Source organism: Camelus dromedarius, chromosome 9 (genome assembly GCF_036321535.1).
Source record: "Camelus dromedarius isolate mCamDro1 chromosome 9, mCamDro1.pat, whole genome shotgun sequence".
NCBI lineage: Eukaryota > Metazoa > Chordata > Mammalia > Artiodactyla > Camelidae > Camelus > Camelus dromedarius.
In genome coordinates, this window is record NC_087444.1 from 49,806,850 (window position 1) to 49,819,583 (window position 12,734).

A 12,734-nucleotide genomic window follows, 5' to 3' on the forward strand; every position below is an offset into this window, starting at 1 on the left:
TCCACTTCTGCTCAGACGGGAATCTGGGGCTGGGGAAACACGGAATACGTGCATCCGTCAGGATAAAGTGACCTGGTCGGCGTGATGCCGACATCTGCAGAGGATCCTCCAAGCCCCGATCTGTTTCACCTGAAGTTCCACGTGTGGCTCCCAGCTCTGTAACTTACCTCCATGTAGCAACTGAGGAGAAGCTGCTGGGGTTCTTTATAAACACGCTTTCGGACAACAAGGCGCACAGATATGTCAGTCTATCTTGTTTTACTGATTTTAAATTCTACCCCCTCTGATGTAGATGCACAAGTGAGATAAGGAGTAAATGTGGGGCTCAAATATGTGCCCCCTGCACCAAAATGGGGTGATACGATTTTTTAGCCACTTTATGATTTGCAAGCAACTCAAGGGTCTTTTCATTTTTGTGTCCAACCCCAGCACTGAACACAATGCTTTGCACCCAACAGCTGTTCATGGGGACTGGGAAAGTAGTTCATAATGGTAACATCTCATTGCTTTAGAGCACCACCAATGCAGCTTTACCCAACTTCACGAAGGTGGGGAAGTGGTATACTGATAAGTTTATGCCCAATAATAATTTTTTAATGACCTCAGCAGCCTCCTGACTGGCCTTCCTGCCTCCAGGCCCCCTAAACAATACCAACCTGCTTTTACCATGCTGCTCCTTACCCCAACCATTAAGATAGCTCAGGTGATCTGTCCAAAAAGCCTCCCTTTTCTGACAGCCTCTTCCTTTCCTCACCCAGTGGGGCTGAATCAGCTGTGCCTACTCTATAGCTATGACTCCCTGAGAAATCTGGGCACGGCCCTATCACTGTTCTCAGCACAGGCATTACAATAAACTATAATCACATGCATTACAATAAACTATAATCACATGTCTATCCTCTCAAGATGGAAAAGGTCTCTGAAGACACAAACTCTACCTTAATTATGCTTCCATCGGCAGCATCTGGCTCAGTGCCTGGCACACAGCGAGAGCACAGGAAACGTCACCTGGATGAATAAAGCCCGACTCCCTGTCCTCCCTGTCTTCCTGACGACTTGCTCTCCTCCTTGGGGGAAATGTTTTCCCAACGTCTGGCTCTCTCTCTGCTGACTGGCTCAGCTGGCATGCTTCCTGCACCCAAGACTGCTCCGACGGACCCCAACATCACCCCCACTAGCACGTGGATGCCACAATCACCTGGCCTGCGAAAACTACAGACCGTCGTTCATCCTCACAATCACCCAACCTCCTCTGCTCAGCAACACTGGGTAAATGAGACTTTGGCTTGCTACTATGGAGAGGCGAAATACTAAAAAGTAAAAGAGACAAGAATGCGAGGGACAATCCAAGCAAAGTGAAAATTCCTTTAGTTTGAAGACAGTCTGGGCGAGAGTGTGTAGCTGAAGTGGGAAGTAAGTTAGGCAGACCCACGCATGTTTCTGAAGTGCTGCAAAAGTGCTGGTCTATCCCATCCTTCGAATCTTCTGTATATAAAAGTTTCATTTTAGACAGATTTCCCCCCTGCCTTGGGAGGTTTCTAATGTTATAATGAGAGTTAATGGGAAAATACGACTGGTTTTACTGAAATTCACTTTATAATTAATTTTGCTGTAACATTTTTCTACAAAGCTTAGGACACCCGTTGAGGGAACACAGCTGTCTTAATCCATGTTTGAAAGCATCAATCTGACTTACTGGAAGTAAATCTGAAGTGAAAGTTTTCCTTCTGACTTTTCTTCTACGAGGAATTTCTTCCATTTCCTCGTCTTCAATCAGATCATCACCATTAGCACTCTGTAATGCGTCCTCAGTCTCGGCAGCAGTTTTTAACCTCTGAGTCTCGGCCTCCTTCATTCGAATCACCGTCTCACCAGCATCCATTTCCAGAATGTCAGATAAGATCTTCAGTATGGCATTTATTACCTCTGCCTGACTCTTGGATGGAATGATGTCCTTCAGATTCCAAATTGTGCCTGGGGAGGGGGGCAGTGGGTGGGATGAGGATAAAGACAAAGAAATCAACTGTGAAATTTTTTATTAAATAATGGTTTCCACAAGATTGGTTCTTTAAGCTTAGGCATAATTTCAAAAAAATAATCTCGATCCCACGACCTTTGTTCGGTTTGTATTAAATGTCAAAAAGCTCTGTACAGAGGCAGCTCCCTTTATTACAGTCCTTCAACACCGTCTCCCTTTCCTGGCACACAATGCCTTTCTCTGACACACCACAGAGTAACAGGCCAAGAGAACATCGATCGAGTTTCTTTAAAAATGACAAATTAAGTTGCCTCTCTTTCTTTCATCTTAACCTGAGCTGCTCTCCTAAGCAGCTTCTTATGTTCCAAGAATGGAATGGAATGTACTAAAATTCCAACGTCTCACAGACAAACCAGAGAACAAGGTCTTGGTTATTTTTTGCTTATGAAATAGAGCAACAGCTACCATTAAGTGGTTAGACTTAATTAAACAAACAAACAAATGTGACTGTTAAAATAAAAATAGTTTTTCTGGGTACATATCCAAAAGAATTGAAAAAAGCAAGGACTCAGACAGATGCTTGCAGACCCATATTCACAGCAGCATTATTCAACAGCCAAAAGGTGGAAACAACCCAAGTGTCCATCCACAGATGAACGAAATGCCATATACACACATAGTGGAGTATTACTCATCCTTCAAAAAGAGGAAATTCTGACACATGCTACAACATAGATGAACCTTGAGGCCATTATGCTAAGTGAAATAAGCCAGTCACCAAAAAAAAGATACTGTATGATTCCACTGATATGAAATATCTAGTCAAATTCATACAGACAGAAAGAAGAGTGGTTGCCAGGGCCTGGGGAGGAGAGGAAATGGGGAGCTGTTTAATGTCTACAGAGTTTCAGTCTTGCAAGATGAAAAGTGTTCTGCAGACTGGTTATACAGCAATGTGAATGTACTTTACACTTAAAAATGGTTAAGGTGGTAAATTTTATGTATATTTTACCAATTAAAAAAAACCCCACGTATCAAGGCAAATTACCTTTGGAAGACTAAAGGGCAAAAGGAAAAATATATAATAAATTCCCTACTACTCGACAGATCATCAGAGTATTTCTTACTTCTGTATTTAGAAATTCTGGGGAGAAGTGCTGGGGCTGGAGATCTTACAGAAAAGTGAGTGGTCATGTCTTAGATGCCTATGGTTAACTTCTGAATTCCCAGGTTCATATATAAGAGGGGGTCCTGACAAAAGCATTTCTTTATCAGACAACAGCAGTTCATTAAATTAAAAACAAATCTAAACTTAGAAGGCTTTGAAACTATGGAGAACCATTTAAATTAAGGGATTCCACTTAAATATTACAATTTTCAGAACAGACATAAGCACAGAAAGCCCTGATGCAGTGAAATGAAGGGATGACTGAATTTTGGCCCCTATTACAAGTTACTGAAAAACAGCACACCATCGCATACAGCTAAATTTTACCTGCTATCAATGTCTTTAATAGAATATACTCCATGGAACTGACAGGAGAAAGCATTGCTGATTCCAGCATATGTAATGCTGGGGCACAGAAAGATTTCAGTAGCTCTGCATTATCTTCGGTCACTGTCTGCAAACAATATGCTATAAAGACAAAAGTCAAATATTTAGAAGCAAATGAATTCTGCGAGGATAATTTAAACCAAAATAACTCATCAAAAAACATTTGTATCTTTACAACTTCTTTGGACACGGGTAGCTTTTGTAGGATATATGCAATTTACCTTCTTTTTCTGAATTTCTTATCCTTTTTTTCTTTTCTTTTTCTCAATTTCTAATCCTTTACAGAACTATACTTTCATAAAAAAAAATAATTTATTTTGGGGGTTTCCCCCCAGTTCTTTCCTTCTTTTTTATTAAAGTATAGTCAGTTACAATGTGTCAATTTCTGGTGTACAGCATAATGTCCCAGTCATGCATATATATACATATATTCGTTTTCATATTCTTTTTCATTAAAGGTTATTACAAGATATTGAATATAGTTCCCTGTGCTATACAGAATAAATCTCTTTTATAAAGTATAATTTAGAAGGCTCAACTGTTGTAACAACGTGAAATTACTAAAAACACTTCTAAAGGTTTAGTCTCAATGTCTATACTCATTGCAGACCAGTAGCAAACAGCCTGCAGACTAAACACCAGAGCACGGATAGCGCTCTCAGGGTAGTTCTCTTGTCGATGACAAGCCCTAGGTTTTGGGACATTCTGGCTTCTCTGAAATTCAGTATGACCTTAAAAGTCAGGGTTATTTCTGTGGTAACAATATTTCTCTAAAGAAAAAAAGTACTTTACATAAAAATACGAGCTAATTAAGAGATGGGTAAAACATTAACAGACATATGATTCATTTAGCACTTAACTCTTCTCTGGCACTAAAACAAGACAATGGATTACAACTTGTATATTAGAAATAATTAAGTGAAAGTATTAAAACAACCGGGATTGCATGAAAAGTTTGACAGAAAAGACCTCTGAAACACAAAAGAGGAAGCAAACCCAAATTTGTTTTGAGATATTATATTCCATACAAATCCATTTCTTTTCAGGTCTAAAAATTCCTAAGTGGATCATTTCCATTCAAATTAGTAGTCAAAATACATGCTATTGCTGTGATCTAGTTTGGTTTCCAAAATACATGTATATACAAATCTATATCTATGCATACACGTAGATACATCCAAATGTAATACTTTTTTCACTGAGAATAATTAAATTCACTTTAGCAAAAAGCCAAAATAAGTTGTAAATGCTAACATAACACAAGTTCAAAGAAAACTGTATCAATACAAAGGACGGAATCCTAGAGGCTCACTTTACTGTGATGCAAGCCTTGTTTGATTTTCAAAACAAAAGTAATCTGATGTTTGTTTTAAAAAATCATGAATCTAGCTAAATGCAGAAGGAAAACACTATTATACAGTGCAAAGTGACTTTATTCTGGTTCATTTTTTTTTTAAAGTTCTTTAGAAAAAAAACTAAATGACCAAACCTACCAAGCTTAAGACCCAAAAATAGAAGTGAAGTTTTTCTTTTAAAAGCTACAAACTTTCTCGAAATTCTCTTACTGTAATAAAAACTGCCCTCTGAGATTAAAAGTCATCTACCAATTTTCTAGTTCAACTGTTTTTAAAATCCACATTTACCCACAAATCTCCCCTCTGCCAAAGATTCCTTTCTGAGAAATTGATTTTCTAAAAATTTTCCTAGTGGTATTTATTTCACTATTAGTTTTTCTTTTCTGTTGTTAAAGGTAACCACTAGAGCCAACAGAAACATCGGTAAAGGGAATACACTTCAGTAAGGGGAATAAACTTGTCTTTGCCAGGAGAAATGCATAGTTAAATAATTTAAGGACAGCCAGATACCTATCATCATGATGGGTAGAAGAAAAATGCTTTTCATCCCTTATTTTTCCACTCTCCCCCAGAGTTCTGTTGAGCCACCCTACCTCCAGTTTCCGTCACCTGCCCCTGCTGAGCAGGAGGGACCCCAGCGGCTCTCTAACCCCACGCACAGGTTAGGGAGCTGAGGCAGAGGGAGCCGCTAGACTTTGCTTTCCCTGTCCGGAAGGGAAGCAGACCTACGTGAAATTCCAATCACTTATTTTCCTCTCTCAAAAAAAGCAGTGAGTTAAAAACAAACAAACAAAAAACACAGGTTATCGAAAGTTTTCTGCTGGAAGCATGAGATAGTGGTAGAAGCCATTTAAATAAGTCTACGTTCCAAATAACATTGGCTCAAAGGCCTGGTAGTTGTGGGTTACTGTTTCTCAGCAAATGGGAGGTGAAAGCTTTAAGAACTAATAAAGGCTTCTAAGAATGGTGATACACTAGAAACTACATACGCTCACATAATTACCTTCTTCCCTCTAGAAAATTGTATGAGTAAGTAAAGCATTAATCACAGTTTTAAAAGATTCAGAACAAACACCACTCAGCTATGCATTTATATACAATGAGGGGGGAAAAAATCACTCCTGTAGAATAAACATGCTATGTCTGAATAAAAAATTTTGAATAAGGTCACACATACTTAATAAATCATCACCTTTTCTTCACTTACCTACTGAAATAGCCAGGTCAACATTGGTGGAAAACCTACTTAAATACTTTAACACAATCTCCAAACACCCTTCTTTGTTGAATATAGATACTGCTCTACTACTGCATTCACTAAATTGAAGGGGGAAAAAAAAGTTTTACTAGTCACATTTTAACATTAAGAAATCAACCATAGAAATTCATGAAAAAATAATTAGGCTTTATAAAAGAACCGAGTTGGAGTTTCACACACCCGCCATTTTTACAGATGAAGAAACCAGTACTCGCTCATACTCATTAAATATGAGCACAACCGGATATCTGTATTTTTATTTCCATCACAGTAGGATCTTCTAGCCAGTCTCTTTACCCACATGCCCGATTCCTTACAGGAGGTTAAAGATGGAAGAGATCTTCGAAATCATTTACTTCAATTCCTCATTTTATGGATGAGAAAACCCAGACCCCAAAAGGTGAAGTGATCTGTCCAAAGATCACACATTGTGGTAGTGCTGAGTCCTTGGGTCCAGCTGACTAGTCTTTTCACTATATCACAATATATCACAATATATCACAGTAGCAATAAATCAAAGGATAAAGGGCCTCTATACTTATCATACAAAAAGCACAAATTTAAAAGAAAGTAAAATTAAATTTGACTTTTTTCCTCCTAGACTGCTATAATTTTAGCAAGCAGAATTTGTAGTCTGCAACAGAGAAAGTGCTACAATAAATTTTTTTGAAATTATACTACCTTTTAATAAAAGAGTCAGAATTAATGTCATTAATGTTATTAACAAATATATATGCTAAGTATAGGGTAAAGAGAGCATATTATAATAGTTTTATTTATGTCCCCAGGAAGAGTATTCCTCCAGACATGCCATGTGTACATATGACAAACAGCTAACAGAGTTGACTAAATTTTTACATTCAATCCTGTTGTCTAAGGATAAACTATTTTCTGCCTGTCTATTCATCCATCCATTCACCCACCCAGTTACTGCAACATGCTATGAGCCTGTCCTCCAGAAACCCACCGAAAAACATGAGTTGTAATAAATAAATTAAAAAAAAAAAAAAAAGAAGCAGCAGCCCCACAGTAAAGTCAAGTAGAGTCAGGAAAACAAAGCATACATGTGTTAAGACAATTTAATACGTACATATAAGATACAAACTATGAGACAAAAATGTTAAAAGCTATGATAACTGGAAATGATATAGACAGGGCTCACAGGCACTCAGAAAAGAGAGATCACTGCAGAGATCACTTTTTCAGGCTCTTTTCAAACTAAAAAAAAAGTTTTTTTTTTTTTAAATTTCCAAGTTCAACAGTTTATGTAAGTTAAAGTTATCTGAAAAATAGCACCCATTAGTTCGCTTGAATGCAATTTCCTCAAATCTGACCTCTCCAGTTTTCCTGGCGGAATGCATCCAGCAGTTTAAAGTGGAATCATGGGCAAGCTCAGACTGCTGTGCAGGCAGCTCTCCAGGATCCACCCTAACCCTCTATTCTAAGAAATAACTGAGCTCTTAGGTCAGAAATAATAGTTGCTGCTGACTGAAAATAAGAATCCATGACAGATTCTTGCTAGAAATGGGACATAAAATGGGGTGTAAAAAAAAAAAAAACCAAAAAAAACCAAATCCAGCTTGTACTTCTAGCCATTTCCATTCCTAAAAGCAAGTCCACCCACTGCCCCAACCCCGCCACTGCTACAACAGTGGCATGGAGCGTGGCCTTTGTTCTAGTGGGGCAAAAGGAGCCCTTCTCAGGCGACTACTTCTCTGTCAAATGGCACCTGCCAAGGTCTGTGGTCCCTGCCTCATTCCAGAAGGCAGACCAAAGCATCTATTGCACTGGGGCCTGGCCCGCTTTAGGGCAATGGCTGCTTAAAGTACAAAGGCAGTGGGTGCAGTAGGTACTAATGGCCAGGATTCCTCTTATTTTTGTCAATAGCAATGCCTGGAGAGAAGAGTTGTAAAGCAAAAAAAAAAAAAAAAAAAAAAAAAAGACATTGTGATGCTATGAGGAAAAGGGCTTGGGAAGGACGGCTGATCTTAGGTCACTTGATATGACTTCCTACCAAGCATTATGATGACAGATTTATAGGCCTACCAAGGAGAATGGAGATTCCTCTGCAGTTTAACAGAGAGCATTAGCCTAAGTAGCACTGTCGCAGGAGGATATGTTTGGAAAGCATCTTACCATATATTCCACAGCACGTTCACAGCCTCATTGGCTATGTTTTCAATAGAATTTCTGTTCTGCTCTTTTTTTTCCTGTGGAGACATCTCATTTGAATCCAGTCCAGCACTACACTGTAACCAAATACCATGATTAGAACCCTGGTTCAAAAGAATAATTAAACAGGCTAATGACAGTGAAGAATCACAAAAACTAAACATCAGAAATAATAGTGGTTAACAAGCCAATCAAATGCTCGTAAGCAGTATGGTTCCCATAACCCTGCTCCTTTTTGGCAAGAAATAAGAACAAGAAAGGTTTGCAAGTCATTGTACAAACTGGATACAAAGCATTTCACGTTTTAAATGAAAATGTAAAATCAATACAAAGTATTTTATCTAACATGATAAAGATACTATGTAAGACAAAGAAAGGTAACACATTATAAAGGCTGACATCCACATAGTACCTCTATGTACAAGGCACTATTCCAAGCACTTTATGTATATTAAGTCATTTAATCCTCACCACAAACCTATGAAGTAGATGATTATCTCCAATCTCCTGCTACAAATAGGAAACTGAAGTAGAGAGCTTGCTGAAGGTGCAGCTTAGTATATAGTGAAGTGCAATTCAGATCCAGGCAGTTGGCTCTGAAGTGGGTGCTCTGAACCACTCCATAGTCTGCCCCTCTCCTATAATCCACCCTCTTAAGTAGGCTTCTCAGTCTTGGCACTAATGACATTTGGGACCAGATGATTCTTTGCTGTGACAAACGTGGCTGTCGTGCGCATTGTAGGACTTTTAGTAACATCTAGTGGGTAGATGCCAGTAGCAACCCCTACCCCCAAGCTGAGACAATCAAAAATGGCTCCAGACATCGCCAAATGTCTGGGGCACAGCACCCCTAGGAGAACCGCTGTTCTAAGGGAAACAGACTGATGCCTCTCATCAAAATTGGATATTCTTTATATAGCCTTAAGTGAAAATTACCCATCAATACAGAAGAGTGGACCAGAGGCATGACGGAGAGAGAGCTCTCTGATTCCCGAACTATATCATGCAATAAAGGTGGCATATTAAATTTGCAAGTTTAATCTAATCGTCGGGGCAAATTCCTAATGTCTGTGCTCCAGTCTCCTCATCTGTAAAACAGGAATAACAATACCTGACAAATAGGACTGCTGTGGGGATTAAATAAATTAATACACAAGACAGCACCTGGGACATAAGTAAGCAACCAATAAATACAAATTATTTTTACTGTATGAAATTTAAAGTACAACGGAGTGAGTCTATAGTTTTAGGAAGGTCTTTTCCAACAAGCATATGAATAAAGGTAGTGGGTACACACTAGAGACTAGCATCAGTGATGAGAGATCAGTGTTTCCAGGAAAAGAAATAAAACTCCTGAAGAATGTTTCGAGGGAAGACAAAATAACTAATACCAAAGTACTTAAAAAGCAAAACTATCTAAGTTTGTATACTAAAAGCGACACGTGAAAGCGGCATACCTCTTTGAGCAGTGCGACCAGAGGAGTCATGATATCCTTAGTCACCATGTCATCACAGACTTCAAAACCTCCACAAGCACTGAGATTTCTACACGAGAAGTTTAAAAGAGATTTTAAACTTTCAGATTACATGTCACAAGACATATTAAGCACTCAAATATATTTATGTTTCTACCCACACCCAAGGTTTCCTGGACGAAATTGCTTGTGACTCCTGCAAGATGCTGCAGACAATCCACAGATCTCCATCTGTTCTGATCCGTGTTCTACATGATGCAAATAAATGATCTGATCACATAACAACTTAGTTCTCAGGTCTGAGATGGTACACATGGAAAGGAAGACTCTTCCTATTTAAAGTGAATAATAAATCACTGCCTGATCTTATATGAAGGGAACTTTTCTTGGAATCAAGACTTCAAGGGTAGGAAAGGTGAGGCTACTGAAAATGACATTCCCTGAAGCAATCTTGACTAAATTAAATTTTAATTGGAAAGACACTGCCTGCCTTCTGAGAGCACAGCACAGTGCTAGGCACTGAGGATATGAAGATAAATGAGAAGCCACTCCACCATCTCCCGGGAGCTCCCAGTGTGCGTAGGAAGGGGAAGGGTAGGACTTTCCACACCGTTTCCTCCACCAACTGGATAACCTCCACTCATCCCCTGGATCTCATCTCAAACATCATGCCCTTAGGGTTTTCTTCCCTGAACCCCCAGTAATACCCTCTCATGGCATCCTTTGTAAATATCATTGGTTGTCATTACACACTTGATTATTTGCATCATGTCTGTCTCCCTAGATACTGCAAGATCCATAAAGAACAGAAATTATCTGTCTTGCTCACTCCCACGTGCCCACAGTCTAGACACACTGCCTGGTGCACAGCAGGCACTCAATATATACTTGCTAAATCAGTGAGTGAAAGAGAATAAACATAGAGCTACGAGAACAAATACTAACTTTACTCTTGCCCCCTCTACAGTCCATTCTCTGCACAGCTACCAGAGTGGCCTTTTGAAAAGGTAAATTAGACTATGTCACTCCCACTTAGAACGGGTCCTTTAGCTCTACACCACGGAGTCCTTGTCCATCTCCCCGTCCTCAACTCCCATAATGCTGCCCTCTGCTCTACTCAGCCACGTAATCTTTTGGTTCTTTAACCACACCAAGCCCTCTGCTGTTGCTGTTCCCTCTGTCAGGAATGCTCTCTCCCTTGTTTGTCCTCTGCTGGCTCTAGCATCCAACAGCTCTCAGTTCACAAACTTCATCTAGAGATCACCCAATTTGAAGTAACTTCCCACCCCCAACTCATCATCCTCTCAGCTTCTCCAAGCACATCTTACAACTTAATATTATGCTTCACCTGTTTAACTAATTCCTGTCTGTCTCTGCATCAGCATCGGTTCTGTGAAGGCAGGGATCTTGGCTGTCTTGATCAAGGTCCTGCCTGCTCAAAATCCCGTGCACCTAGAAGACCTGGCGCATATACTGGAAGAGTTCCTTGAACCTCAGGACCTTATGAAGGGTTCTCGAAGTGGGTACAACGTGCGCTAGGCCTTGAGGGGAGGACGCTTGGCAGGTGGCTTCTGCAGGTGAAGCAGCAAGGCGGCAGATGGAATGCATGTGGTCTGGGGGTCATGGGGACCTCCGGAGTCTGGAGTCTGGGTTCAAATCCCCCCTCTGCAAATGGGAGAGCCTGGGCAGTTCTTGGGCCTCCCGAGGTGCCGCAGACAAGTGCACTGAGGATGAAACCGATTAGAGACGGTACGTGGCACACAGAAGGCGCCGGCTGGACGCCGTGCGGCCCGGATCCGGGGCACCACCCTAGACTCCCCTCAAGGCTCACCTCAGCGCGCCGGCCGCCGTCTCCCTCACCGCCAAGCTAGGGTCGAGCAGCAGCGGCCCGAGGCGGCGCACTGCGTCCCGGCGAGCCAGTGCCGGGAGCACCGGCCGCTGCTGCACCAGGCGGGCCAGTCCCGCGCAGGCGCACTCGCGAACTTCGGCGCTCGGGTGCTGGAGCTGGAGCAGGACAGAGCAAGTGTCAGAGCGAGAACAGCGCGCATGCGCGGAGGCACGGCGAGGGGGCAGGTTGAGCTGCCCGGGGACTCCGCGTAAAGCCCGCCGCCCCCGCCCCGCGGGGCCCAGCAAGCCCTTGCCTCACCTTTTCTAGCAGCTCTGCCGCCGGCCCGTCGTCCTCCTCTCGCTCAGTCCCGTTCGCCGCCGCTGCAGCCTCGGCCTGACAGTCGCCCGTAGGGGAGAACTGAGGTCGCTTGAAGCGCTTCGTCCGGCTCTTGCCCATGGCGACGTGCACTGATAGGAAGACCGAAGAAGAGAGGCAACAACAAAACCGGAGGCTGCCGAGTTGGCAGCAGGGTCGTGCCACCTAGGGGACTACGTGCCGCTGTTCAGCTGGGCCCGATGACGGCCGGAGCCCACATGGGGCAGCGGTGCGCATGCGCGCAGCGTGTCGGCGGCAGGGGGAGGGGCTGGCGTGGGGAGCGGCTGGCGCGGGGAGCGCGCAGGCGTAGAATAGAGGATAGGCGGGGCCAGACATTGCCGAGGGGCGAGACCTGTGGGGTTTCCCGGGAAGGGGAAGGCTGGCTTTGAATTGTACTAATGACCCCGTCTACCACGAGCTAGTGACGCTTATCAAGTTACAGAACTTGCCAAACATTTATTTCCATAATAATCAAATGCAATTAAGGATACCTAACTTGAAAGGTTATTGTGAGGCTTAAAAAAGTATCATGTAGTGGGGGGTGGAAATAGCTCAGTGGTAGACTAAATACTTAGCATGCTTGGGATCCTGGGTTCAATCCGCAGTACCTCCATTAAAAAACAAAACAAACATGTGTAAAGCACCTAACTCCAAGCCTGTTGTATACGGTAAGTGCTCAAAAAATATTAAACAAAATTTTTAAAAATTTATTTTTTATTGTTTTGGGGGGAGGAAATT

The 12,734-nt window shown here is 41.7% G+C and overlaps 1 protein-coding gene across 4 annotated transcripts in view; it reads right to left on the reverse strand.

The window, feature by feature from the left end:
- Positions 1 to 12,233, reverse strand: part of HEATR3 (HEAT repeat containing 3) — a 39,450-nt gene extending 27,217 nt beyond the window's left edge. The window contains exons 1-7 of one of the 4 annotated variants that reach the window (XM_031458493.2): positions 11,940 to 12,233; positions 11,625 to 11,797; positions 9,776 to 9,863; positions 8,283 to 8,395; positions 6,096 to 6,205; positions 3,474 to 3,614; positions 1,697 to 1,974 (exon numbers count right to left, since the gene is read on the reverse strand). In XM_031458493.2, coding sequence (XP_031314353.1) covers positions 1,697 to 1,974; positions 3,474 to 3,614; positions 6,096 to 6,205; positions 8,283 to 8,395; positions 9,776 to 9,863; positions 11,625 to 11,797; positions 11,940 to 12,077 — 1,041 coding nt within the window. In that variant the 5' untranslated portion in view covers positions 12,078 to 12,233. Of the gene's footprint in view, positions 1 to 1,696; positions 1,975 to 3,473; positions 3,615 to 6,095; positions 6,206 to 8,282; positions 8,396 to 9,775; positions 9,864 to 11,141; positions 11,546 to 11,624; positions 11,798 to 11,939 lie in introns of those variants that run through there. The other 3 variants (XM_031458490.2, XM_064489186.1, XM_064489187.1) reach the window with 3 other exon arrangements.
- Between the last annotated feature and the right edge of the window lie 501 nt (positions 12,234 to 12,734).